The 26,344-nt window shown below is 38.7% G+C and overlaps 1 protein-coding gene across 4 annotated transcripts in view; it reads left to right on the forward strand.

The window, feature by feature from the left end:
- The window catches only part of RTTN (rotatin), a 118,371-nt gene that overhangs the window by 60,885 nt on the left and 31,142 nt on the right, over positions 1 to 26,344 (forward strand). For all 4 annotated transcript variants that reach the window (XR_003032362.2, XM_005224039.5, XM_059880993.1 and 1 more), the window contains exons 29-35: positions 6,165 to 6,293; positions 6,760 to 6,870; positions 8,772 to 8,930; positions 10,090 to 10,161; positions 17,928 to 18,117; positions 19,565 to 19,656; positions 25,629 to 25,722. Coding sequence is in view for 3 of the 4 variants with exons in the window: in XM_005224039.5 (XP_005224096.1) it covers positions 6,165 to 6,293; positions 6,760 to 6,870; positions 8,772 to 8,930; positions 10,090 to 10,161; positions 17,928 to 18,117; positions 19,565 to 19,656; positions 25,629 to 25,722 (847 nt within the window). In the remaining variant the exon portion in view is untranslated. The remainder of the gene's footprint in view (positions 1 to 6,164; positions 6,294 to 6,759; positions 6,871 to 8,771; positions 8,931 to 10,089; positions 10,162 to 17,927; positions 18,118 to 19,564; positions 19,657 to 25,628; positions 25,723 to 26,344) is intronic.

Genomic DNA, 26,344 nt, shown 5'->3' on the forward strand with positions numbered 1-26,344 from the left:
AATATGCTACTGGAGATCAGTGGAGAAATAACTCCAGAAAGAATGACGAGATGGAGCCAAAGCAAAAATAATAACCAGTTGTGGATGTGACTGGTGATAGAAGCAAGGTCCGATGCTGTAAAGAGCAGTATTGCATAGGAACCTGGAATGTCAGGTCCATGAATCAAGGAAAGTTGGAAGTGCTCAAACAAGAGATGGCAAGAGTGAATGTCGACATTCTAGGAATCAGCGAACTGAAATGGACTGGAATGGGTGAATTTAACTCAGATGACCATTATATCTACTACTGCGGGCAGGAATCCCTCAGAAGAAATGGAGTAGCCATCATGGTCAACAAAAGAGTCCGAAATGCAGTACTTGGATGCAATCTCAAAAACGACAGAATGATCTCTGTTCGTTTCCAAGGCAAACCATTCAATATCACAGTAATCCAAGTCTATGCCCCAACCAGTAACGCTGAAGAAGCTGAAGTTGAATGGTTGTGTGAAGACCTACAAGACCTTTTAGAACTAACACCCAAAAAGATGTCCTTTTCATTATAGGGGACTGGAATGCAGAAGTAGGAAGTCAAGAAACACCTGCAATAACAGGCAAATTTGGCCTTGGAATACGGAATGAAGCAGGGCACAGGCTGATAGAGTTTTGCCAAGAGAATGCCCTGGTCATAGCAAACACCCTCTTCCAACAATACAAGAGAAGACTCTACACATGGACATCACCAGATGTCAACACCGAAATCAGATTTATTATATTCTTTGCAGCCAAAGATGGAGAAGCTCTATACAGTCAACAAAAACAAGACCAAGAGCTGACTGTGGTTCAGATCATGAACTCCTTACTGCCAAATTCTGACTTAAATTGAAAAAAGTAGGGAAAACCACTAGACCATTCAAGTATGACCTAAATCAAATTCCTTATGATTACACAGTGAAAGTGAGAAATAGATTTAAGGGCCTAGATCTGATGGACAGAGTGCCTGATGAACTATGGACAGAGGAGGTTCGTGACATTGTACAGGAGATGGGGATCAAGACCATCCCCAAGAAAAAGAAATGCAAAGCAGCAAAATGGCTGTCTGAGGAGGCCTTACAAATAGCTGTGAAAAGAAGAGAAGTGAAAAGGAAAGATATTCCCATTTGAATGCAGATTTCCAAAGAATAGCAAGGGGAGATAAGAAAGCCTTCCTCAGCGATCAATGCAAAGAAATAGAGGAAAACGCCCGGATGGGAAAGACTAGAGATCTCTTCAAGAAAATCAGAGATACCAAAGGAACATTTCATGCCAAGTTGGGCTTGATAAAGGACAAGAATGGTATGGACCTAACAGAAGCAGAAGATATTAAGAAGAGGTGGCAAGAATACACAGAAGAACTGTACACAAAAGAGCTTCGTGACCCAGATAATCATGATGGTGTGATCACTCCCCTAGAGCCAGACATCCTGGCATGTGAAGTCAAGTGGGCCTTAGAAAGCATCACTATGAACAAAATTAGTGGAGGTGATGGAATTCCAGTTGAGCTATTTCAAATCCTGAAAGATGATGCTGTGAAAGTTGCAATCAATATGCCAGCAAATTTGGAAAACTCAGCAGTGGCCACAGGACTGGAAAAGGTCCGTTTTCATTCCAATCCCAAAGAAAGGCAATGCCAAAGAATGCTCAAACTATTGCACAATTGCACTCATCTCACATGCTAGTAAAGTAATGCTCAAAATTCTCCAAGCCAGGCTTCAGCAATACGTGAACCATGAACTTCCAGATGTTGAAGCTGGTTTTGGAAAAGGCAGAGGATCCAGAGATCAAATTGTCAACATCTGGATCTTCAAAAAAGCAAGAGTTCCAGAAAAACATCTGTTTCTGCTTTATTAACTATCAAAGGCTTTGACTGTGTGGATCACAATAAACTGTGGAGAATTCTGAAAGAGATGGGAATACCAGAGCACCTGACCTACCTCTTGAGAAACCTATAGGCAGGTCAGGAAGCAACAGTTTTAACTGGACATGGAACAACAGACTGGTTCCAAATAGGAAAAGGAGTACGTCCAGGCTGTATATTGTCACCCTGCTTATTTACCTTATATGCAGAGTACATCACGAGAAATGCTGGGCTGGAAGAAGTGCAAGCTGGAATCAAGATTGCTGGGAGAAATATCAATAACCTCAGATATGCAGATGACACCACCCTTATGGCAGAAAGTGAGGAGGAACTAAAAAGCCTCTTGATGAAAGTGAAAATGGAGAGTGAAAAAGTTGGCTTAAAGCTCAACATTCAGAAAACTAAGATCATGACATCTGGTCCCATCACTTCATGGGAAATAGATGGGGAAACAGAGGAAACAGTGTCAGACTTTATTTTTTTGGGCTCCAAAATCACTGCAGATGGTGATTGCCTTTCTTTGGGATTGGAATGAAAACTGAAATTAAAAGACGCTTACTCCTGGGAAGGAAAGTTATGACCAACCTAGATAGCATATTAAAAAACAGAGATATTACTTTGCCAATAAAAGTCCGTCTAGTCAAGGCTATGGTTTTTCCAGTGGTCATGTATGGATGTAAGAGTTGGACTGTGAAGAAAGCTGAGTGCAGAATTGATGCTTTTGAACTGTGGTGTTGGAGAAGACTCTTGAGAGTCCCTTGGACTGCAAGGAGGTCCAACCAGTCCATCCTAAAGGAGATCAGTCCTGGGTGTTCATTGGAAGGACTGATGCTAAAGCTGACACTCCAATACTTTGGCCACCTCAAGCGAAGAGTGGACTTACTGGAAAAGACCCTGATGCTGGGAGGGATTGGGGGCAGGAGGAGAAGGGGCCGACAGAGGATGAGATCGCTGGATGGTATCATTGACTTGATGGATGTGAGTTTGAGTGAACTCCAGGAGTTGGTGATGGACAGGGAGGCCTGGTATGCTGCAGTTCATAGGGTTGCAAAGAGTAGGAAATGACTGAGAGACTGAACTGAACTGAACTGCTTATCCCCTGGCCAGACCTATGTCATTTTTAGACACACTATATAATTATTTGGTTTATGGAAATTCTAATTTAAGTCAGAATCCCCAAGTTATCTTACAAATAAATTGCTTTTGTTAAATAAGCTGTACCTAACATGATTTATATTTATACTGTCTTTTTTTTTTTTTTTAAACTAATCTTCGTTGTTGCATGAGCTAAAAAAAATCCAAACTAAAAAGTAGTCTCTATTATAAGACTAAACGGTTTACCTGCTGAGTAAAAGCATTGAGTTCTTGGGTGGATGAATTGAAAATCTTTCTGTTGTATTTGATAACAATTGGTTTTGACTGCTTTGACTTACAAGTGTTTCCTTTGTAATATATTGGCACCTAAAAATACTTAGCATTCTTTTTTTGTGTGTGTGTACGGTAATGTGAGTTTCCATGTTACTCTTTCCATACATCTCACCCTCTCCTCTTCTCTCCCCATGTACATAAGTCTGTCTCTGTTTGTTTCTCCATTGCTGCCGTATAAATAAATTCTTCAGTATAATTTTCCTAGATTCCGTGTATAGAATACAATACTTATCTTTCTCTTTCTGACTTACTTCACTAAGTATAATAGACTCTGGGTTCATGCCCCTCATTAGAACTGACTCAAATGCATTAATTTTTTATAGCTGAATAATATTCCATTGTGTATATGTACCACAACTTCAATCCATTCCTCTGTTGATGGACATCTAGGTTGCTTCCATGTTCTAGCTATTGTAAATAGTGCTGCAATGAAATGGGATACATGTGTCTTTTTCAATTTTGGTGTCCTCAGGGTATCTTCCTAGGAGTAGGATTGCTTGGTCATATGGTGATTTTATTCCTAGTTTTTTAAGGAATCTCCATACTTCCTTCCATAGTGGCTGTATCAGTTTACATTCCCACCAGTAGTGTAAGTGTTCCCTTTTCTCCACTCCCTCTCCAGCATTTATTGTTTGCAGACTTTTTGATGATGGCCATTCTGACTGGAGTGATGTGTTATCTCATTGTAGTTTTGACTTCTATTTCTTTAATAGTGAGTGATGTTGAGCATCTTTTCGTGTGTTTGTTAGCCATCTGTATGTCTTCTATGGAGAAACGTCTGTTTAGGTCTTTTTCTCACTTTTTGATTGTGGTGTTTGTTTTTCTGGTATTGAGTTGTATGAGCTGCTTGTGTATTTTGGAAATTGATCCTTTCTCCAGTTGTTTCATTTGCTATTATTTTCTCCCATTCTGGGGGTTGTCTTTTCACCTTGCTTATAGTTTCCTTTGCTGTGCAAAAGCTTTTAAGTTTAATCAGGTCCCACTTGTTTACTTTTGTTTTAATTTCCATTACTCTAGGAGGTGAGTCATAGAGGATCTTGCTTTGATTTATGTCATCGAGTGTTCTGCCCATGTTTTTCTCTAAGAGTTTTATAGTTTCTGGTCTTAGGTTTTGGTCTTTAATCCAGTTTGAGTTTATCTTTGTGTATGGTGTTAGGAAGTGTTCTAATTTCATTCTTTTACATGTGGCTGTCCAGTTTTCCCAGCACCATTTATTGAACAGGATGTCTTTGCCCCATTGTATATTCTTGCCTCCTTTGTTAAAAATAAGGTACCATAGGTGCATGGGTTTATCTCTGGGCTTTCTCTCTTGTTCCATTGGTTTATATTTCTGTTTTGTGCCAGTACTGTAGTCTTGATGACTGTAGCTTTGTAATATAATCTGAAGTCAGGAGGGTTGATTCCTCCAGATTCATTCTTTCTCAAGACTGCTTTGGCTATTGGGGGTCTCTTGTGTTTCCATATGAATTGTGAAATTTTTTCATTCTAGCATTCTTTTTTAAATTAAAATTTTGTGAATTGTGATCTTCTGTCACTTTGAATTTTTTTTTTTGTTATTGTTTTTTGCTTGAATTGAAAGCTGTGAGGATTTTTATTCAGTGTCAGCAAATACTTATTGAACCCCTATGTGGGGGACATTATAGGATTTACACAGACATGTTTCAGAAGAGTCTATAACATATTTTAAAGGATTTTCTAAATCTGATGGAAGGACTTTTTCCTCAAACGGCTGTCTCCTAACTCCCTGTGTTCATTCTGGTTCAGCTTCTCAGACAAAGGTTTGTTGTTGTTCAGTCATTAAGTCATGTTCAACTTTTTGTGACTCCATGGACTGCAGCCCCCCAGGCTCCTCTGTCTTCCACTATCTCCTGGAGTTTGTTCAGATTCATGTCCATTGAGTTGGTGATGCCATCCAACAATCTCATCCTCTGTCGTCCCCTTCTCCTTTTGCTTCAGTCTCTCCCAGCATCAGGATCTTTTCCAATGAGTCAGCTCTTCGACTCAGGTGTCTAACGTGTTGGAGCTTCAATATCAGTCCTTCCAATGAATATTCAGGATTGATTTCCTTTAGGCTTGACTGGGGTGATCTTGCAATCCAAGGGACTCTCAAGAGTCTTCTCCAACACCATAGTTCAAAAGCATCAGTTCTTCGGCACTCAGTCTTCTTTATGATCTAATTCTCACATCAGTACATAATTATTAGAAAAACCACAGCTTTGACTATACGGACCTTTGCCCAGAAAAGGGCAGATAGCTTCAAATAAGAAACATTTCTTCTGTTGTTATTGATGGGAATGTGTTAAATCTCTTGGATATGTGGGAGATAAAAAGCTGACAGCCAATGATTTAAATAATTAATACATATTTAGATATGGAATAGAAATCTAAGATGGCTTATCAATGGAGAAACTGTTTACATTTGAACCATAATTCTAGAAACCTAGCCTAACTCTGGTGGTTAGTAAGAGTTAGTAAGAGTATAGCTAGCAAATGTCTTAAGTATACTTTTCAACAAGGTATTTATAAACTGGACCCTTACTTCAAAAGGATATTATAATACTTGAAATATGTTATGAGCATAGTTTAAATCACAGAATCTCCTAAGAGTATACTACACGTGCTTTGTACAAATTCCGAAGGAAAAAAGCTTTATATGAAGAATGTTTACTTGTGATGCAATACCTGTAACGAAATTTTACCTTCTGAACCATTTTTAAATATATAAACTGAGAATATGATAATATATGAATACTTTACGTGGTTAGGGTTCATCTCAGATGAGTCAGCAGAAAGGTATATATTTAGCCTATATTTAGCCTCTAAGAGTAAAGCTGCCCCTGAATTGTGTGCATTTGCTTTTCAGGTCATCACATCCTTCTACGTGGAGCGAGGAGGAAATGCGATGTCCTTCATGGGAAAAGGTGTCACAAAGAGCACCGTTCTCTGCCTGCTCCACTTGTCGCATGAGATGATGGCCCAGGCCCAGAGCTCGGTGAGCGCACTCTCAGCCGCCTGTCTTCCCACGGTTGCCAGGAAAGGAGTGTGCTGTGCTTGATGGGTTTCAGGCCTGTCTGATTACTCGAGAAAAATGTCTTTTGATGTCTCCTTTTTAGGAGACAAAAATGATTTTTAAATGAGCAGTTTCTTAGAAGCTGTATATTATACAAATCTGAATTTTACTTTTTTATTTTGCTTGAAATCTGCATGCACTGGAGAACTGCATTTTTGTCTAAATTACGTGGAAAATAGCAGTTCTGAAGAGAAAAGGGACATGTGTAACTTCTTAAGGAGGAGCTGAGATTTTTGTTTGTCGTATGTTGGCTAAATAATGAATTAAAGCCAAGTCTTACGTATAAGATTTTTACTTTGTTTTGCTTTTTAAAATTCAGATATTTTAAATTCTGTTTTTTTCCTTAGAAACTTACCTAGTGTGTTTCTGTTCCCTTTTTCCATTCTAGGGGTGGATGTCACTTTGGTTCTTGCCTTTGGGGAGTCAGAGTGAAGACCATGCTCCCACTCAGCAGGGATTGGCTTGGCTGATTCCGTTGTGGGTTGACCGAGACCCAGAGGTCAGTGTGAAGGAGAATCGAGTCTATTATGTGTGGATTAGAGAACAGATAAAGCAAAACACACATGTATATACATGTTCATATTTTCCAAAATGAGATTATTTTAGTGACTAAACCTTAAGCTGTATTTACCCCCTATCTCAAGCAGGTTGGGCTGCATAATAAAACACCATAGACTGGTTAGCTTGAACAAAGATACTTATTTTCTCACACGTCTGGAGGCGGGAAGTTGGAGATGAGGTTGTCCACCCATGTAGTCAGGTCTGGCAAGGGCTCTTTCTGGCTTTCACGTGGCTCCCTTTTCACTTCATGCCCATAGCACTTTTTCTCTCTTCCTCTTCTTATAAGGCCACCAGTACTGTCAGATTAGGACCCGATCCTCATGGCCTCATTTAACCTTAATCACCCCCTGAAAAGCTCTATCCTCAGATACACTGGGTGTTAGGGCTTCCCCATACAAAATTTGGGGGTACATAATTCAGTTCATGGCACCCCCATATTCAGCCAAATTCAGAGTGCAGATTAAAAATAGAGGAAGTATTATAAAATCTATCAATCAGATTTATAAAGAACAGTGAAAAAATTACTGGAGAAGTCCAGCCATTTTTGAACAGTTTAGAGGAATAGTGGCCAAGTGACATTTGAGTATCATTTAATAGAATTATAACACTACACTGCAGTGTTTTATATTAATGAGTTTTCCTGTTTTGCCATTTGTCTACTGATCTTAGTTTTTTAAACCACTTTATTGAGGTATGGTTGCCATGCAAAATTCTGTACATAATTAATGTGTGCAATTTCATGAATTTAGAGATAAATATATGCCTGTGAAATATACCTATCCAGAATCAATGCCATAAACCAGTCCTTCACCTCCAAAAGTTTCATTTTGTCTTCTTTACTGTTTGTTTTTGTGATTAGAACACTTACCGTAAGATCTACCCTCTTAGCAAATTTTTGAGTATATATTGATAATGTCCTGTGCTTAGTTGCCCAGTCGTGCCCAACTGTTTGTGACCCCATGGACTGTATGTAGTGCGCTGGCTCCTCTGTCCATGCGGATTCTCCAGACAAGAATACTAGAGTGGATTGCCATGCCCTCTTCCAGGGAATCTTTCCAACCCAGGGATCAAACCCAGGTCTCCCACATTGCAGGGAGATTCTTTACCATCTCAGCCATCAGGGAAGCCCATATATATTAAAAATATGTAATGTTAGCATCTAGAGGTACATTCTTTAGCCACTTTGAACTTGGACTTGTGGCTTCACCATGTTATGACTGCATTACTTTTTGTTACCTTGTGGTTATCACAGGGAAGCTCTATTTTGTAATCAGAATTTGGAGGTTCACCAAAATACATAGCTTGAGAAGCAGGAGTACTGTGGCAAACATATTATATCCATCTTACTTGAAACGTTTTTCTTTTAAAATAATTTTGGGGAAAATACTAAGTGCCTTATAAAAAGATAATTCAGTTATTTATTTTTGAAAAGGAATTTCAAAGAAGTTTAAACTGTTTGTTTGAAAGAAACTGAAAAATTAAGGAAGGTGGAACAAAATAATAGTATCCTCTTAAAAATGAGAAATAAACAAGAATCATGTTCATAAAAGATATGTAAGCACTGTATGCTTTCCCTCGAAAAAGGCTTTTGAACTGTGCTTTTTTAATCTTATTTATACCTGGTTTTGACTTTTTGTGATATTTGCTTTTATTATTTATACCTAAGTATAGAGTTTTTATTCCTTCATAGATTTATACTACAGTATTCTTTGTGTCTTATAATTTAGGATTGCCAAGACAATGTCATAAGAATTTGGTATTTTATGTACCAGAAAGATTAAGAACCCATGTTATGGAATCAGGTTTTTTTATTTCACAATGTTTTCTCTACTTTGACAGGTGAGGTTCACTTCATTGGGATTAGGATCAGCACTAACCACCCTTGAAACTGGCTGTGTGGCCTTGGCAAACAGTTGTCAAAACATTTCTGGTGGGCTCTGGGGAACGGTGGTGAACATTCTTCTGGACCAGTCGGAATGCAGCATGGTGCGCCGGGAGGTAGGCCTGTCTGTGTAGTTCTTCCTTCCTGTTTCCCTTGAAAATCTGTTGTGAATATTCTTATAAACCATACTCCCTGTTCACCACAGTGGACTGACTGCTGACCCTTGTCTCTTCTGCCTGTGAAAAATCCAAATTAAATGGTTGCAGAGAACAGAATGGTATTGATTCACAGTAAAACCTGGAGTCCTTTGCTCTGAAAGATCGAAGCAGAATTGAGTCTGTGTTAATATGGACTCTTCTACTTTATTATACGTGGAAAAGTAGTTCACAGGGAAAAAATTATATTATCTCAGTGTTCAAGTTTATAAAGCTTTACTTAAGATAAGGCACTGTCAAAATACTCATAACATGTAAAGAGGAAAAGTCAGTGCTATTTGAATTCTCTCTAGACAGTTTGTGACTTTCTTTACTGCTGCTTTATCAGAGATGGCTGACGCAGACCACTTTAGAAACAGTAATCCAGTAGTGCTTAGAGACCTGTAGAGAAGACGTCTGCTCCCAGGCTCACCGTTAGCCAGTTTCCAGCCCCAAAATCCAAGGCTGTAGTTGTTAACTTGCTTCTTGATAGTAATGCTCAAACGGATAGCTTCTTCTTGAAGCTGTTAAGATTATCTATTGGCCTCCAGTGAAGAGGGTTGAAAATTTCCCTCCCTCTGATCCCCTGTTACTCTGGTTGTTCTCCTGTTATAATGTAATCTTTCACTGACTAGGTAATCGGTGTTCATATTAGTGTGATTATTTAACTTGTCTGTGTTCAGGACCTAGGTCAAATTGAATTTTTGTAGTTTGTGTTTCTAATTTGCCATTTCTTATTGAGAGGAACTTAGGTAGAAAGAGAGGAGGAGAGAGATGTGTGTGTGTGATCTGTAAGAGAGTAATATAAATAAGAAATATATTTCTTAAATGCTGCCAGGATAGTTTCTGTTTTACATATCATTTTTTGGTAAGACAACATTCTGAAATAGGAAAAAATATCTTTCCTGATGAAGTAGTTTCTCCTCCTATTACGGCAGTTGGGGAGTTCTCACGATGACCTCTTAGCATGTTCAGCTGACCAGGGATATGCTTTTTTTTGTTATTAAATTACAGTATATTGGTTATTTCAGACATGACAACAAGATGGCAGTATTGACATTTTTTTTCCCTTCAATTTCAGGCTGCATTTATTTTTCAGAATCTCCTTGTAATTCCAATGCCTTCAGTAATTATAAAGGATTATACTTGGCAGGTAGGTGTCTTTAAACAGTTATCAGCCTTGTAGATCTTTGAGATTAATTGATGATAGAGTTTCAGCATATATATTTTTATATTGGTATATATTTCCTTGGTGATGAAACTTTATACAAGCTAACAGGATCCCTTAAAAGAGAATGTAGAGATCTTTTTATGCTTCGTCATATTTACCAGTCTCTATGGTGTTAAAAATAATTTTAAGCAGAAATAATAATCATTAGCATGGTGTTTACTATGTTCTAGGCACTCTTCTAGAAGCATTACAGATATTGACCTGTATAATGGTTTGAGTTGTGAACCATTATTCTCATTTTGTAGAATAAGAAAATTTAGCACAGAGAGTTTAAGTAGTGTGCCCTACACCACACCCTTTTGCTTTCAGTCCAGCCAGTTTCTCTTTCCCACTGACTATATTGTTTCTCTAATAATAAGCAAATTTGTTTGTAGTTAAATATACATTGATCTTAACATCTACTTTTCTGGGTTAGTACACAGTGTCATAACTTAACCTTTCTTTGGTTTCTGTTGGATTACTTTTCTGTTTCATATTCTAAATGTCAAGTCAGTAAATAGTTTTAGCCGACTTTTTTATAGCCTGCTGCTTTTTAGATGTTTTGGAAGATAGAAAAGTGCTCTCTGTGGGGAGACAGGACATGCTCTTCTGCCCTGTTCCTTATCCACATGTCCTCATCCCGTGTATGTGTGTATGCCTCACATCGTGGCATCTCACATCCCAGGATCTTAGATCTAAGATTCCTTTTTCAGTTTTCATTAGAATACATCTTCAGGGGAGTCACTGAATCTAGTTGAGCTGTATTGAGGGCAGCTTTATGGGCACTCAGGTGGTTGTTAAGGCCTGAATCTCTTTTAACTCTTGGAAAATTCATTTTTCCAGACTTTACAAACCTCATAACGCTGCCAATTATTGAATATCCCAGGCAGGTTTTGCCCTGACTCCTCTTGTTTTTTTAACAGGCCTTCTGATAATGATTGTTATTCACAGTCTGTGTTGTAGTAAACCCTAGGAGAAAAACTAAAAAAGAATATACAGGATTAATATTTATATTAACAGCATAGTGATTTTAATGCCTATTATCCAGTAACCAGATTTAAAAATGTGTTGTTTTTGGCTTAAATGCATATAATCTCTACTCTCATTGTTAACCTAGTGACACTTTTATACTATAATCTTGTTGATGTTCTGCCGGTGAATTTTTAAAAAAATAATTGAAATAAATATAATGCAAAGGCAAGCATAATAAGTTTTCTTGGTTTTGTTAAATAGAACAGAAGCGTGTTCTGTATTATAATATAGAACCATGTGTAGAAGTTCACATTTTTTTTTTTTTTCTAATTAGTTAAATAGTCTGCAGTTCCTTTTTGATGCTGGTGATGTGCTTAGTGCAGCTTTTTGCTTTTGTTATTCTCCAGTTCTTCATCACAGAATTAGTTTTCTATTAAAAAGTTGAAAACAGTGGTTTAAGTATGATTTCCTACTATTGCATTCCAGTCCCCTATAATGAAAAGGACATCTTTTTTGGGTGTTAGTTCTAAAAGGTCTTGTAGGTCTTCATAGAACCGTTCAACTTCAGCTTCTTCAGCGTTACTGGTTGGGGCATAGACTTGGATTACTGTGATATTGAATGGTTTGCCTTGGAAACGAACAGAGATCATTCTGTCGTTTTTGAGATTGCATCCAAGTACTGCATTTCGGACTCTTTTGTTGACCATGATGGCTACTCCATTTCTTCTGAGGGATTCCTGCCCGTATTAGTAGATATAATGGTCATCTGAGTTAAATTCACCCATTCCAGTCCATTTCAGTTCGCTGATTGCTAGAATGTCGACGTTCATTCTTGCCATCTCTTGTTTGACCACTTCCAATTTGCCTTGATTCATGGACCTGACATTCCAGGTTCCTATGCAATATTGCTCTTTACAGCATCGGACCTTGCTTCTATCACCAGTCACATCCACAGCTGGGTATTCTTTTTGCTTTGGCTCCATCCCTTCATTCTTTCTGGAGTTATTTCTCCACTGATCTCCAGTAGCATACTGGGCACCTATTGACCTGGGGAGTTCCTCTTTCAGTATCCTATCATTTTGCCTTTTCATACTGTTCATGGGGTTCTCAAGGCAAGAATACTGAAGTGGTTTGCCATTCCCTTCTCCAGTGGACCACATTCTGTCAAATCTCTCCACCATGACCCGCCCGTCTTGGGTTGCCCCACGGGCATGGCTTAGTTTAATTGAGTTAGACAAGGCTGTGGTCCTAGTGTGATTAGATTGACTAGTTTTCTGTAAGTATGGTTTCAGTGTGTTTGCCCTCTGATGCCCTCTTGCAACACCTACCATCTTACTTGGGTTTCTCTTACCTTTGGGGTGGGGTATCTCTTCACAGCTGCTTCAGCAAAGCACAGCCATTGCTCCTTACCTTGAATGAAGGGTATCTCCCCACCGCCGCCCTTCCTGACCTTCAACGTGGGATAGCTCCTCTAGGCCCTCCTGCGCCTGTGCAGCCACGGCTCCTTGGACGTGGGGTTGGTCCTCCCAGCCACCGACCCTGGCCTCGGTTGTGGGGTTGCTCCTCCCCGCTGCTGCCCTTAGCCTCCGGCTTAGGGGTGTGGAGTAGCTCCTCCCGCCCGTCGCCCCTGGCCTCGGGCTTACAGGCGTGGGGTAGCTCCTCCCTGCCGCTGCTTCTGACCTTGGACGCGGGGTAACTCCTCTCGTCGCCGCCCCTGACCTCGGAGGCTGGGTATCTCCTCTCGGCTGCCCCCACCCCCCCCCGCCCCGCCCCGCCACCTCAGACGCGGGGTAGCTCCTCTCCGCTGTTCCTGTGCCCTTGCAGTCTGGTACTCTTGGCCGCTGCCCCTGACCTCAGACGTGGGGTAACTCCTCTTGGCCGCCGCCCTTCAGGCATGGGGTCCTCCCGGCTTCTGCCTCTGACCTTGGACGTGGGGTGGCTCCTCTCGGCCGCGCTTTGACGCGAGTCCCAGCCGCCTGCGGTTGTAGGAAGTCAAGAAACACCTGGAGTAACAGGCAAATTTGGCCTTGGAATACGGAATGAAGCAGGGCAAAGACTGATAGAGTTTTGCCAAGAAAATGCACTGTTCATAACAAACACCCTCTTCCAACAACACAAGAGAAGACTCTATACATGGACATTACCAGATGGTCAACACCAAAATCAGATTGATTATATTCTTTGCAGCCAAAGATGGAGAAGCTCTATACAGTCAGCAAAAACAAGACCAGGAGCTGACTGTGGCTCAGATCATGAGCTCCTTATTGCCAAATTCAGACTTAAACTGAAGAAAGTAGGGAAAACCACTAGACCATTCAGGTATGACCTAAATCAAATCCCTTATGATTACACAGTGGAAGTGAGAAATAGATTTAAGGGCCTAGATCTGATAGATAGAGTGCCTGATGAACTATGGAATGAAGTTCGTGACATTGTACAGGAGACAGGGATCAAGACCATTCCCATGGAAAAGAAATGCAAAAAAGCAAAATGGCTGTCTGGGGAGGCCTTACAAATAGCTGTGAAAAGAAGAGAAGCGAAAAACAAAGGAGAAAAGGAAAGATATAAATATCTGAATGCAGAGTTCCAAAGAATAGCAAGAAGAGATAAGAAAGCCTTCCTCAGCGATCAATGCAAAGAAATAGAGGAAAACAACAGAATGAGAAAGACTAGGGATCTCTTCAAGAAAATCAGAGATACCAAAGGAACATTTCATGCAAAGATGAGCTCGATAAAGGACAGAAATGGTATGGACCTAACAGAAGCAGAAGATATTAAGAAGAGGTGGCAAGAATACACAGAAGAACCGTACAAAAAAGATCTTCACAACCCAGATGATCACGATGGTGTGATCACTGACCTAGAACCAGACATCCTGGAATGTGAAGTCAAGTGGGCCTTAGAAAGCATCACTATGAACAAAGCTAGTGGAGGTGATGGAATTCCAGTTGAGCTATTTCAAATCCTGAAAGATGATGCTGTGAAAGTGCTGCACTCAATATGCCAGCAAATTTGGAAAACTCAGCAGTGGCCACAGGACTGGAAAAGGTCAGTTTTCATTCCAATCCCAAAGAAAGGCAATGCCAAAGAATGCTCAAACTACCGCACAATTCACTCATCTCACACGCTAGTAAAATAATGCTCAAAATTCTCCAAGCCAGGCTTCAGCAATATGTGAACCATGAACTTCCAGATGTTGAAGCTGGTTTTGGAAAAGGCAGAGGAACCAGAGATCAAATTGCCAACATCTGCTGGATGATGGAAAAAGCAAGAGAGTTCCAGAAAAACATCTATTTCGGCTTTATTGACTATGCCAAAGCCTTTGACTGTGTGGATCACAATAAACTGGAAAATTCTGAAAGAGATGGGAATACCGGACCACCTGTTCTGCCTGTTGAGAAATTTGTATGCAGGTCAGGAAGCAACAGTTAGAACTGGACATGGAACAACACACTGGTTCCAAATAGGAAAAGGAGTTCGTCAAGGCTGTATATTGTCACCCTGTTTATTTAACTTCTGTGCAGAGTACATCATGAGAAACGCTGGACTGGAAGAAACACAAGCTGGAATCAAGATTGCCGGGAGAAATATCAATAACCTCAGATATGCAGATGATACCACCCTTATGGCAGAAAGTGAAGAGGAACTCAAAAGCCTCTTGATGAAAGTGAAAGAGGAGAGTGAAAAAGTTGGCTTAAAGCTCAACATTCAGAAAACAAAGATCATGGCATCCGGTCCCATCACTTCATGGGAAATAGGTGGAGAAACAGTGGAAACAGTGTCAGACTTTATTTTTCTGGGCTCCAGAATCACTACAGATGGTGACTGCAGCCATGAAATTAAAAGACACTTACTCCTTGGAAGGAAAGTTATGACCAACCTAGATAGCATATTCAAAAGCAGAGACATTACTTTGCCAACAAAGGTTCGTCTAGTCAAGGCTATGGTTTTTCCTGTGGTCATGTATGGATGTGCGAGTTGGACTGTGAAGAAGCCTGAGTGCCAAAGAATTGATGCTTTTGAACTGTGGTGTTGGAGAAGACTCTTGAGAGTCCCTTGGACTGCAAGGAGATCCAACCAGTCCATTCTGAAGGAGATCAGCCCTGGGATTTCTTGGGAAGGAATGATGCTAAAGCTGAAACTCCAGTACTTTGGCCACCTCATGCGAAGAGTTGACTCATTAGAAAAACTCTGATGCTGGGAGGGATTGGGGGCAAGAGGAGAAGGGGACAACAGAGCATGAGATAGCTGGATGGCATCACTGACTCAATGGACGTGAGTCTGCGTGAACTCCGGGAGTTGATGATGGACAGGGAGGCCCGGCGTGCTGCGATTCATGGGGTCGCAAAGAGTCGGACATGACTGAACGACTGATCTTATCTGATCTGATCTGAAGTATGATTTCACAGAGTCTTCTGCTTTGCTTGTGTTGGCTAGAATAAAAGATGTTTTGGGAGTTACTCTAAAATAGTACTTGATGATGAAACTTCTACTAGTCTTAAGCAAAATTTAAGTCTAATTTTTTGGGGGCATTTTTAATGTACACTCATTTTCTTCCTGTGTTTTTTTTTTTATCTGTTTTGGTTATTAGTTTTTGCTTTTAAGTGTCCTCAGTTGGCAATATAAGTAGTTGGTAATCTAGTATTTGTCCCCCAGTTTTAAAAAGTCTATGCTGTGCTAAGTTGCTTCAGTCGGGTCTGACTCTTTGCGACCCCATGGACTGTAGCCCTCCAGGCTCCTCTGTCCTTGGGATTCTCCAGGCAAGAATACTGAAGTGGGTTGCCATGGCCTCCTCCAGGGGTATTTGTTCCCCAGTTTTTAAAAAGTTTACTGGTGCTTTAAATCTCAACGTGGAAACAACTGCTCTAGTAAGGGAGAAAGATGATCTTCACATGTAGACAATGGAATTTTATAATCTCCAAGAAGTGTGACCTTCACCATTTCACTACAGCCAAGAAAGAAGATACTCCTTTTTCAGTGCTTTAAAATTACAACTGTCGTTGGTAGAATGATGAATAATAATCTTATTCAACAAGATGTTTCATTTACTTGTCTTAATGTACATTTCGAAGTGCTCTGGGGGATGTAGCAGGAAGTAGCACTAGTATCTAGATGCACATGATTTCCAAGAAGGGGTCACTGCTTCTGTTCATTCTCAGTGGACGTAGGTAGACTGTCTGCGTATGTGTTCATATCTATTGTATAGAGATGGCTGACTCATTTATAGCTGTAGTATGTACTGTTTTCATATTTAATGGGAGAATTATCAGTGCATATTTTCATTTTCTATTGTGTTCATCATAAATCATTATGGGTATGGATTTCACAAAACAGTAAATGCTTGGTGTCAGAGAAACAGTTTCATTTTAACTGAATTCTTAAAATGTAGTTAGGAATTTCTTATGTAATTAAGGTCTTTTTTTTCAATTTATACATTACATTCTAGCATTTTACAAGTTTGTATACAGCAAAATAATTCCTTTTTCTTCTTGAAAACATTCTTCTCATATGTAATTTTGTTTTGCTTTAGTTCCTTTTGAATCATAGCTAGTGGGTATGTTAGTACCATGACATATTGAAGGTAAGAGGTTTAATTTTAATCATATCCTTAAAGAGAAGAGTTAATAGAGAAACTCATCTTAATGTAATTCTACCTTTAACTTGCAAGTCTACCTTTAACTATTACTTCATCTTCCTGGATAGTAAGTTTTAAAGGTTCATCTTTCCTTGGTGATCAGGGGGCATGAGAAGTGGGGCACGTATGCAAATTTCATAGTTCATGCTATATTTGCAGACCTTTCCTATTGGCACTTAGCTTTTTATTTTTTGTTTTTATTTTTCTCTCTTATGTTCTGTTTTAAAGTCTGAACTATATTATCATTTTCAGAAAAATAGAAATAGTTATGAACTCAGTTCGGTTCAGTCGCTTAGTCGTGTCTTTGCGATCTCATGGACTGCAGTACGCCAGGCCTCCCTGTCCTTCTAGTGATGTGATAATTAGCATACTTTAAACTGATCCTTGGCATACTTTTAACTGATTGCTTGGTTTTAGCCATTTCAATATTCCAGGAAAAGTCATGAGTGGCACCTCAAAAAATTATTTGGAAAAAAAGTGCAAAGAGATTAAAAGTATGAAATGGTAGATTCTTCTCAGCCTTCTGCTGGAAAATATGTGTGTGTGTTTGTGCACACGCATGTGTTTATGTTTGTGTTAGCATGCACACATGTGAAATGCCCTTGGAAGAAGGGTTCACTCAGTGGAAAATAAAGTGACAAACAGATTTTACTGTGGATATTAATGAGCATTTTCACTTTATCTAGCTTACTGATAGGCACAAAAATAATTTTGAATAAAATAACTTGGATTACTTGTTTCAGATATTTTAATACAAATCATTTCATTGTTTTGAGTGGGTTGCAACACACTTTTACTGTATTTGTGGCTGAAGTACATAATTACTTGATTCGAGCTGTACCATTTCGTAGAAACGTTTTAAACTAAGTGGCCCCTCAAGAGAGACTAGATCAGCTTTCTGCCTTTAGTGGATTTTTTGACAGCAGAGAGCTGGATTAACTTTCCGGGTCAGGGTCAGGCTGGTGTACGTGTGGAAGGACAGAGAGAAGTGAAGGAGTGTAGTAGCATTTGTTTCCTGAAGGGGACTGTGGGGAGACAGTGGGTCTTTTTGAAGAAATAATGTCGTAAATTCCTGTCTCTCTCTCTCCCTCTTTTCCTACAGGGCCCCTGTGTCCATGATGAGGACTCTGGGCTGTCTCTCATAGGAAAACCTGCCCTCCAGGCTCTTTTATACCACTGCCATTTTTATGAACATTTGAATCAGATGGTAAAACATTGTTACCTGGGACGGTATGCATTTGATTTCAGTTTTTCAGCTCTTAATGGAGCTCCTGAAGGCAATGATTTAAATGGTAAGTGTATTATGTTTATATTTTTAATAAAATATATTTCTTAAATTGTTTAAAACCTTTGTGTTGGTTACAAAATATTTGAAAACAATGAAAAATACCAGGAAAACATTCATATCTAGTCCTACTACCCAGAGCTTTAGTGTTGCTTTAGGGTGTGTGTTTCCTTCCAGTCTTCTTTCTCTGTATAGCTTTTGTTTGCTTTATATAATTGTGTTCATATCTTATGTACATTTTTGTATTTCCTTCTTTCACTGAACATTGCCTAAGCATTTTTCTATGTTATAAATTCTTCATGATAACCATTTTTGACATCTTATTAATGTTTCATAAGTTATTTCATGCCCTTCAGTAAAATTTTATAGTTTTTCCCTCTATTTATGTCTTACATTTTTTTTTGGAAGGCTCTTCTCAAGCAATCAAGAATGAGACTTTTCCTACTAAATTTTCTAACTTGTTTTGCTAATATAGTGAAAACCTGTTTTGGCATATTACTCATTTATCAAAATATTTGCTGAAATCTTTTAATTTCTACTTGTTTGTAGATTCTCTTGGATTTCCTAAGTATAAGATCTTAGTGCCTATAAATAATAATTGTGTCTCATAAAAAGAAATAGCAATTTAATAGTAATAATTTAATAATGAAAAATAGTTTTAAAATATAAATAATACAAATTTTAAAAATTTAAATTTTAAAATAATGTTAAAAAACCTTGACATAATTTCCCACAGAAGAGGTTTAAGAGTAGAACAAAGAATTCCCAAATATTAACATTTTACTGTATTTACCGTCCCATGTGAATGTATGTACATATAAGAAAAATTTATTTATTTATATGCACATATTTTTTTTCTGAGCCATTTAAGAGTAAATTGTAAACATGAAATTTCTTTACCCTGACATACTTAAGTGTAAGTTTCTAACTCACTTTTCTGCTCACTTCCTGAAGGAATTAAGAGGAGAAAGACATTTGATGACGTTTCTGAACATTCTAAACAAATGTCCCTGTAGAAAGCTACCCCTTTGATTGTTTGGGTTTTCTGTGCTGATGTCACTGGATGCGTGGCCCCGGAGCCAGCAGCACTGACATCTGCTCCCATCTTGTTAGAAATGAAAATGTATGCCGCCCCCCTCACCCCCCACCCCCGGCCCCACCTTGATTTGGGGAATGAAATCTCTGGGAATAGGACTCAGGAAACCTCTCTAATAAGCTCTCTTTGATTCTTCTACACTTTGAAGTTTGGGAACTGGTGCTCTCCATAAATTATGTTAGATTAAACTATTATGCATATTGAAACATGCTGTATATATTAATTAATTATGGATGATAAAAATTAGGCATACTTTTTTCTTTAGTTCTGGACTGGTTTCATGTAAGGACTACTCCTGCTGTTAATTGTTAAGATGCCCAGAAGACCGTTGATGTTGACAGTTTTCCTGTTGTCACAGGTTTAGATGACTCGTTCAAGTTCTGGAGGGCTCCATCTCGAATGTCCAGTCAAGATCGAGATCCAAGTTCTCTCTCTACCTCGGAAACAATGGTACTTCCAAAGAACGCATAAGTGCTGCATTTTGAATTTCTGCAAAAATTTGCATTTACATAGTGGAGGGATAAGAATGGATGTGAAGAATCAGGTTACGACCACCATGGCAACTGGGATTTAGTTGAAGTGCTGTCTGCCTAGAACTAGGTTCTACCTGGCTCAAATAAGTGTACTAAATATAATTTTATAGATGAATTTTCAACCTGTTTTCTACCTTTTTTTTTGTTACAGAAGTTCAAAAGTTTTGAAATATTTATCAGTAGTAGCAGAAGAAAGGGCTTCCCGGGTAGCGCAGTGGTAAAGAACCCGCCTGCCAGTATTATAGGAGATGTAAGAGATGTGGGTTTGATCCTGGTTTGGAAAGATCCCCTGGAGAAGGACATGGCAACCCACTCCAGTATTCTTGCCTGGAGAATCCCACAGACAGAGGAGCCTGGTGGGCTGTAGTCCATGGGGTTGCACAGAGTCAGACATGACTGAGCACACAGTAGCTGAAGAAGAGAACAGACCCCATGTGATTAGCAGTGCTTGATTACCCTGAAATTTTGCTTAAGGACCAGACAGTTTGAAGAATGTTGACCCATTCAGGTGATTCCAGTGTGGTACTGATGACTTTAAACACATTTCTAAATACTTGTATCAGATAGGAGCTTGTCTTAATTATCTGAAATGCTTGAAATTTATGTACATCTGCCTGCCTTTCTTTCTTTTTATTTATAAGTTTCTTTGTTCTAAAAAGTTTGAGACACTATTTTTGAATAATGACATGCTAGGTTTCATTTGTTTTGGAAGCATACAAAGTTATTCTCAACTGGAAAACATTGCAGTGTTTTTTTGGAATAATCGCTGTGTCGTAGAACCAATTAGGAAGGCAAAGGTTTGACTCCGCTGCTTCCAGGAGCAAAAATAATGTGAGAATTAAATAATTATACAGGAATTAATGAGATTCACCTCCTGCAGTTTCTCAGGAGAGTGGTACTTTTTGCTAAGTTTTAAGTCTCCCTCCCTCCCCTGCCTCCAGACTCAGAAGAGTTTATGTTTAGTGCTAAATTGAACCTTTATTTAGAAAAATGGAATAATTACCCCAATTCTAGTAGGAGTGATGCTCTCTTTTGCACGCTAGAAATAGTATGTATCTTTGTTTCAGTAAGAGAAATAATGATATGACTCAGTGCTAAAGGGAACCATAGTAATTGGCTATTTAAATAGTTCATAGAAGGACAGTGTTAATTATGTGCTTAAAAATAGTAATTCTTAGGTTTACCCTTTTTGTTTAAAGGGCTATAGGCTAACTTTGAAATCTGTACATACTTCAGTTCTTTGTTTATAGAAGGTATGTAGTAAATAGTAATTGCTCTAAGTAACTTTGAGTTATCTTAGCTGCTTGGTAGATAACCAAGTTGTATTTTTTCTATATAAGGAGACTTAAAAAAAACCCAAAGTAAATCAAGCATTTATATTTCTCTATTTTATAATAATATATAAACCTTACAGATTAAGATACTAGTTCTTCTGAGAAACACTTTGTAAATATGTCACTTATTATAATAATTAAAATAGAAGCACCTCTATTAATCCAGGACAGGGAAGCCTAGCATGCTGCAGTCCATGAGGTCACAAAGAATCGGACATGACTGAGCAATTGAACTGAACTGTTAATGCAAGTCTTTAACTTGTTTATGTGAGGATATCACATAGACTTTGAGAAGTATATACCAATGTTGTTAAGAATTCTTCTGTATAGTCCTATGTAAAACTTACTTCTCAAAAGACTAATAGTACCTGTTAGAATTTTTACAGTCAGCTCTTTATTTCTTTTTTGGTTTCCAAACAGAAGAGTTTTGTTTTTGGTAACTTATTCACCAAATTGCTAACTTTTATTCACAAAAATTAGTCTAATTACTCCAGTTCTACGAATTGTCTTGTTTTCCTTATCATATCAGAGGTACTATATCTTTTTTTTTTTTCCAGCAGGAGACAAATGTGGAGAGTTTTTATTCATTATGTCAGTGTTACTTTAAATCTAAGCAGTCCGTACCCAGACCAACTAACACTTCCTCAGATATAAGAAAATGTTGAGGTATCAGTTAAATGGCTGTAAATCTTGCTAATAAGCTTCTCTGGTTATTTAAATCATAGTTTTGTCTGTCTTCCAGAATTGAGAAAAGAAACAGCTTGTTGATGGGTTTGTCTTTCCAAGGAGAGCGCTGTCTTTTGCTGTGGGCCACGCCACGCAGTGCAGTGTGGCCGGACCGTTGTCTGGTGCTGGTGCCGCACTAGGTGCCTGAGTGCTGTTATCTGATGAACACTGGTGTAGGTGACTGCAGCTCGTATGCTTTGTGAATTACAGGTAGAGTAAGGAGTGTCGTCGTTACCTTGGGGGATATTGCCCTATAAATAAAGCCTTTTTAGAGATGGCTTCCTCAACTCACTGTCCCCTTCCCCAGGGCAGGGGTGGCAGTGGGGGGTCAGGCATCAGTTGTTTTCCCTCTTGGAATCACATTTCTACTTCTCAGAGATATTCGAACTAGATGGGTGTTTATGCCTTAGACATACCAGTGTGTATCAACAGCTTTAACACTTAAGTTTGGTCTTTTCTGTGATCTTGAGCAGAATTATGTCTGTTTTATCAGTTTTCAAAGTAAAGGACATGTGGTTCATTTCCTTTTGAGCTTTTCTTTGTGAAATATGTGATTCTTTCAAACTTTCTGGAGCACTAATTTAAGGCAAGCTGATTTTATTTTAACATTTATAGAGAAATTTTACTCATGGGCCCTCCTACCCTTTAAAAAACTGAAAATCATTTTTACTATCGCTACTTTACAAAAGAAGAGATGAATGCATGGAATGAGTGTCTTGTGCAGGGTTCCAGCACTGCTGACTGGTTGAGCGTTATTTGAATCCAGAAGTTGGCCGTGATGTCATGCCCCTTCACCACAAAGCAAATGTGACTGGTGCCAAAATAGATGCGACAGTGAGGGTGCAGTGAGATTAGGTGAAAAGGAATGATGAAATAGAGAGTGATTTTGTGTGATAAGTGGCAATTGAGATGGGCTTTAAAGGATCACCACCTTCTTTTTTATATTATGTACGCATTTACAAGGAGCTAAAAACGATACTCAAATATGTCTTAGAATTCAGTGCCCACATATGAGATTTGAAAGTCTAGATGAGACATAAAGCATAATTAGAAAATAACTGAATACCAAGCTGTGTGGTGCTGGAAGCATTAGATATTCAGAAAATGCATAGAGTTGTTTGGAGTGTGGGAGAAAGGCTTAAGTTTGATTACTGGTGTGACCAGATGGGATTAACCAGGAGACCTGAGTCTGGGTTTATGGATTTGAAGAGAGAATCTGTAATAGCTATAAAGATGTAAAGATACTTCAGCAGAGTGAAATGTTATGAAACATTATAATTGATATTAGAGAAATATGAATTGACATTTGTTCGATGGTAGTTAAAAGTTATTTTATAGACCAGGATGACAAATAACACATTCACATATCTATGTGTATTATTAAATATGATCAAATGAATGTCCTTTGGAGATTATTTTCAAGCAAGCAAGATTTGAGGACAGTATAGAGCAAGTCAGCTTAATACATTTTTACCTATTAAAATAGTAATCCTTGGTGACTCAGATGGTAAAGAATATGCCTGCAATGCACAAGACCTGGGTTCGATCCCTGGGTTGGGAAGATGCCCTGGAGAAGGGAATGGCAACCCACTTGAGTATTCTTGCCTGGGGCATTCCATGGACAGAAGAGCCTGGCTGGTTATAGTCCATGGGGTCGTGGAGAGTCAGACATGATTCAACAACTAATACTTTCATGCTAATATAGCAAATTTTAAAAATGCAGATTGTTTAATAGAAATACAAATAACCCCAGTCAGTTTTTAAAACACAGTATATTGGTCTAGAAAGAAGTTCTTATGTTTTATCAATCATATGGGGTGGGATAAGTTAGAATGCAGCCATTAAATATTTTCTAAAATCATATTTTTCAAAATTTGTTTGTCCCTTCTTCGGCTGATACTGAGGAAGAGCCCAGTGTTTGTTAAGGCCTGATGTTTGTTGCGTTCTTCTAATGAGCCAGGTATTTAGTGGGTCCTCAGAGGCTTGCTTTTCCTGCAGTGAGTGTAATCTTCATTTTCATCAGTAGAGAGGACTCCTTGAGTGTTTGTCAGTTGAAGCGATGTTCAGTGAAAAGATAGAGGATTTCAATTCCTCGTCCTCTTAAATTTTTCCCCTATAGCCGAGGGAGCTCGTGGGTGGAGCCAGGCTTGTTTGGTGGCTCCTGCGTGGTTGTGATGTCAGTCTCAGTGTGTGACTGTTGCTTCACAGACTGAAAGTTATCTGGATGTCCATTGACAGGAACATTTCTTTTTTTTTTTTTAAAACACATCTCTTACAGCCAGTTATAGGCAGATATAATTTTAAAATGTCTTTAGGTTTTCCCCTCCTTCTATGTGGATCTAATGTTACATAAAATAAGACATTTAATACATGCTTATTTATGAATGATTTATCTAGACTGAGATTTATCTAGCCTCCATCTGTAGACGACTTTATCCACTCAACTTACAGCTTTTGGCTGCAGCTTTCTGTTGCTTAGTCGTTGCTGCTATAATGTCATACTTCAAGTGGTGGGAGGTGATCAAAGTCAGAAGTTGAAAGAGGAATTTTAAAAACTATTAATTTCATGTGCCATTTTCTTCAAATTCTTGGGTTTTTTTGCTATCAGAAACTGCAAATGAAAATCACCTTGGGTTTTGCTTTCATCCTGTCAAATCAAGTCTAAGGTACTCAACTTTAAGGATTAGGACAAATACGGAATCAATGTACAGATACCATGAGCTGTACAGTGTCTGGGTTTGTGGTAGGTTGATTCCTAAGTTCTGTTGACAACTTAATTTGCGTGCATGCATGGACCTAGAGCTGACCCAGGTATGGGAAGTTTATGCTGACTCAGAGAAAAGAAACTGATGGGAGAACACAGTAATTTTTACACAGGAGGTGCTTGACAGTTTGGGCTTTTTCAGCTTTATAATTTTTATAATCTGTAAACCTGCATGTGAAATTCTGTTTGTTTTCTGCAGAATTTCTATCCTGTTTAGTGTTTCCAAAAAACATGATAGAAATTCTGGTGAAAATTTCTATCTAACACTGTAGAGTGTTTTCTGAAGTACAGTGTCAGTATAGTTCTTAATTTTTAAAAACAGTTCATTTGTGACAGGCGAAGAGATAGAGAAAAATCTTTTAATGCTTCTGCTAATTCTTTTATAGGCACTATTTAAATTTGTGTGTGCCATTTGAAACTAAAAAGACTCTTTTATTATGAATTAAGAAGTGCAAAATACCTTAAAGACACAACAATTTATAGTTAAAGTAGTATGCGTCTTAGCCTCTCAACATTTGCGTGTTAAGTGGGAATGGGCTTTGCGTGCATGTTCAGTCACTTCAGTCGTGTGTCCAACTCTTTGCAACCCCATATACTATAGCCCACCAGGCTCCTCTGTCCATGGGATTATCCAGGCAAGAGTACTGGAGTGGATCGCCATGCCTCTTCCGGGAATCTTCTCGACCCTGGGTTGAACCCACGTCTCCTGCATCTCCTGTATTGCAGGCAGATTCTTTACTGCTGCGCCACTGGGGAAGCCTGGGAATGGGCTTTATCAGGACCTTAAAATCCTCTATGAGTTTCAAATCAAAACTTTGCTCCTTTAAGTTAACTGATTTACATAAACTATAACAAGGTCTAAGAAGCAGAAAATGCCATTCCAAAAACTGTTATGACTCTCAAGACATGGAGTGTTTTTCAGTTATACTAACTAGTGTGCTTTTGTGATAAATCTTTTTGTGTGAGGATATCTTGTGTGTATGTTGCTGGTGTTTCATTTCCCAGTTGGTGATGTTAACCAGTGAGTGCTCCAAGTATAAAGTAATTGTCTTTGCTGATCCCTAGGTGGCAGCTTCTTCGGGCAGTGCTGAATTTCAGTCCCTCGTGCTCTCCATGGTGCCTCACCCTGAAGTCACACACGACCAGCTGGTGGCCCAAGGTATCCTTTTAGGAAGACATTCTACTTTCAGGAAGAAGAGTGAAAAGTTGGTCCAGACAGATATTTTGAAAGTAAATGTCTAGATAAAAGAACCAAATTAAATTGTAGAACAAGCCGTCCAGATAAGAACAAAATGAAATGTCACAGAACGTAATAGAATAAGTACATCAGAAATTAACAAACAAATACTCTTAACTAATAAATGGGAGTTTGGCCTTCAAGTAGTCTGATTGCCATATGGTTCCTTATTAGGTAATAATGGGTATTTGGTATTTGAATCAAGGAACTGATAGATGTTAATCAGCTTCATTTTTTTCTGTTCTTTTGGGAACACACCTCAGTTTGCCACTTGAAAAGTGAATCCACTTGAAAGTGATGAGAAGTGGGGTCATAAGGATTTTTCAAAGCCTATGCTTTCGTTTTAAAGCACACAAAATATTTTGAGTCCTTATTTTATAAGAAGGTTGTGATGAGTAGCCTAGGATTTATTTTTATTAATGACAATGTGTAAATTTTATTCTTTGTTTTAGGGACTGTTGCCAGCTCTGTTTGCTTCACACTTTATATATTTGATAGATTACAGCTAGCTTTTGTTTCTTCTAAGGCAGTAGATAGACCTTTA

The sequence above is a fragment of the Bos taurus genome, chromosome 24 (assembly GCF_002263795.3).
Source record: "Bos taurus isolate L1 Dominette 01449 registration number 42190680 breed Hereford chromosome 24, ARS-UCD2.0, whole genome shotgun sequence".
Taxonomy (NCBI): domain Eukaryota; kingdom Metazoa; phylum Chordata; class Mammalia; order Artiodactyla; family Bovidae; genus Bos; species Bos taurus.